This window comes from Hipposideros armiger, unplaced genomic scaffold, assembly GCF_001890085.2.
Source record: "Hipposideros armiger isolate ML-2016 unplaced genomic scaffold, ASM189008v1 scaffold_415, whole genome shotgun sequence".
In the NCBI taxonomy this organism is placed as follows: domain Eukaryota; kingdom Metazoa; phylum Chordata; class Mammalia; order Chiroptera; family Hipposideridae; genus Hipposideros; species Hipposideros armiger.
In genome coordinates this window covers 970,862-973,604 of record NW_017731765.1, presented here as the reverse complement: position 1 = coordinate 973,604, position 2,743 = coordinate 970,862, and the positions used below count along the sequence as shown (strand labels likewise).

The following is a 2,743-nucleotide window of genomic DNA, read 5'->3' as shown; positions in this document are numbered from 1 at the left end:
ACAGTGCATAGCTACTGAATTAAGATCTATAGAAAACAACTCAGCAGGTAACTACATGGAAAAAGAGAGGGCCTAACTAGGTCTGATTTAATAGAATGATTTAAAATAATTTATTTTAAAAATCTGATTAGTCCAGTCATAAACACAATCACTATTTGGGGGAGGGTGTAAGATTTAATTAAATTCTTTTTAAAAATATAAAATTTTGTTATCAGTAAGTACTCAAAGAAGTTTAAATATTTTAACAGTATTTTCCCCTAGAATAAAAGTATTCTCTCTTTTACTTACCCTGTAACCTTCAAGGTCTCGCATTTGAATCTGCAGTAAAGAAAGGTCCCTTAAGATTTGAAGATTGTCCTTATCCCATTTTAGCGCATTTCTGTAACACTTAATGGCTTCATCGTATTTCTTGTCTGACCGCTGGAGAAGGCCATAAACATGCCAACCTAAAGGATTTAGTTAAGGATACAACCTAAAAGATTTAGTTAAGTCAAGAAATAATATTCCATTGATGTTCCCCAGGAAATTCAGAGAACTATAGCTACTTATAAAATTATAAGCTTAAAAAATAGGAGAGAATATAAATATAGAAGATGGTTTAATACAATAGAAAACAGTACAGGTTTTCAAGCCAGAGAAAAGAGGTCTAGCCTGCCTTGTTAGCTCTGTGACCTTGTACAAGTTATTTAGTCTTGTTATGTTTCCTCAATAATAAAATGTAAATAGAAAGTCTATAGAGCAAAGCATAGTAGTTTGGTGACTAAATGGAATAACGCATATGAAGTGCTTAGTGGCTGGCACAAAATACTTGTAAATGCTCAATACATGTTAGATATTATTTATAAAAGGAAAAAGAGGAAATGGGTATCTATGATACACAATTCTTTTAAGTCATGTATATTTTCTTTTCTTGTCCTAACAAGCTCCTTAGGGCAGAACACTCAGTGCGGTATGAAGTTCCTAAAAATCAACCACACATAAAGTAACATTCATTCATTTAACAAATATTATTAAAATTTCTTAATAATTGATAGATGACCAAAATGGGCAGTCACCTTTAAGCAAAGAACTTGGGAGTCCAGTAAGAGACATCGATAAGAAAAATTACCAGTTGTAAAAAAGGCTATAAAGGGGGAAAATATGTAAATAATTCTACTCCCTTAATACAGGTTCTTTTCATTTTAGGTCTTGATGATTACAAGTCACCCATCCCCCACCTTCAGTCTCTCTGCTTTTATTCTCTCCTGCCAAAATAACCTTTCTAAAACACACATAATCAAAAGAAAAAAATCCAATTCCTTTTCCAGGAATTTACAATTTTCTCTCTCAGATCAGGTTCAAACTTTTCAATCTAACTTTTAAACCAGAGATCCGCAAAAGAGTCAGTGAAAGAATGTCTACAATGGCACGTGTAACTAAAGATACATACTTAATATTATAAATTTTATTTGAAAAATGATCTTTGTGTTCGAATGGCAAGGTAAAGCTTAACAAAAATCTTCTCATTTGGAACATGGTTTTAAAAAAGCCTAAGACACATTCCCCTTCATAATCTGGCCCACACCACCTATCATCCCATTCTTTCTCATCTCAGTCACCAACACCCTATTCTTTCAGGCCTCGATCTCCTCTCTTTANCAATGAATACTAAAACTAGTGGTGAAAGTTTGATGAGGAACAGGCTATTCATAGTTTCCAACTGTGTATTGAATACAAAGAGTGAAATAAGTTTATAGTGATGAAACCTAACAGGCACCACCTTAACAAGTAATCAAATGGAACAAACAGACATCATGTGCCTCTTAATGTGATGAACTGAGAAGGGCTCAACATTACTTCTGTGGTTTCCTGCCAAAAATATCTAATTATAATAATGAGGAACCATCAAACAAATCCAAATTGACACACTCTACAAAAGCAGTGCCCTGTACTCTTCAAAAATATCAAATGTTGTGAAATACACAATGTCTTCAAAACTTCAGATTAAAAGAGACCAAAGACAAATGATAAATAAATGCAAGGTATGATTCTAAACTGGATCCTTAAATAGAAAAGAAATCCTAGAAAGGATATAAACAATTAATAAATTTTGAATATGGACTGTGGATTAGATAATAGTCTGTCAATATTAAATTTTTCAATTTTTTCTATATAGTATTATCTATAGAGTTCACAACCATTGAGTTATTCTTAGGAAATATCACACTGAAGCATTTAGGAGTAAAAGAGCATGGTATCTGTAATTACTCTCAAATGTTTCAGGAAGAAAACTGTTTAAACAGATACATAGATTATAAAGTAAATATGTCAAATATTAACAATTAGTTAATGTGCGTGAACTCCTATACGAAGCTCCTTGTACAATTCTTGCAACTTTTCTCTAAGTTTGAGACTATTTCAATATAAAAAATTAGCAAGTTTATGTACACTTCCTTCTTTTAGTTATACTTAGAATCAGACCTAGTTCACTAGGTCTAGCTTCTGGTTATTACCTGTTGTGTTTTCCTAAATTCTTCTAAAATCTTTGCTGCCATTTCATAATCTTCTAATAAATGGTAAGCAATAGCATAACCAATCCATGATGCTCTCTGTGCAGGTCGAAGCTGAAGTAATTGATACCTTGTTTCCTTTAAGGGTAAAAAAACCACTTGTTCTTAGGTTTACAGTGAAAGCAAATGCTCCTTAAAAAGATCATATTAATTTCCCCACAACACTGAGCAATTCGCAGCACAATACTAGGAAT

The 2,743-nt window shown here is 32.4% G+C and overlaps 1 protein-coding gene across 1 annotated transcript in view; it reads right to left on the bottom strand.

The window, feature by feature from the left end:
- Positions 1-2,743, bottom strand: part of NAA15 (N-alpha-acetyltransferase 15, NatA auxiliary subunit) — a 70,123-nt gene that overhangs the window by 35,073 nt on the left and 32,307 nt on the right. The window contains exons 4-5 of the mRNA XM_019664048.1: positions 2,493-2,627; positions 289-420 (exon numbers count right to left, since the gene is read on the bottom strand). Of these exons, the coding sequence (XP_019519593.1) occupies positions 289-420; positions 2,493-2,627 (267 nt within the window). The remainder of the gene's footprint in view (positions 1-288; positions 421-2,492; positions 2,628-2,743) is intronic.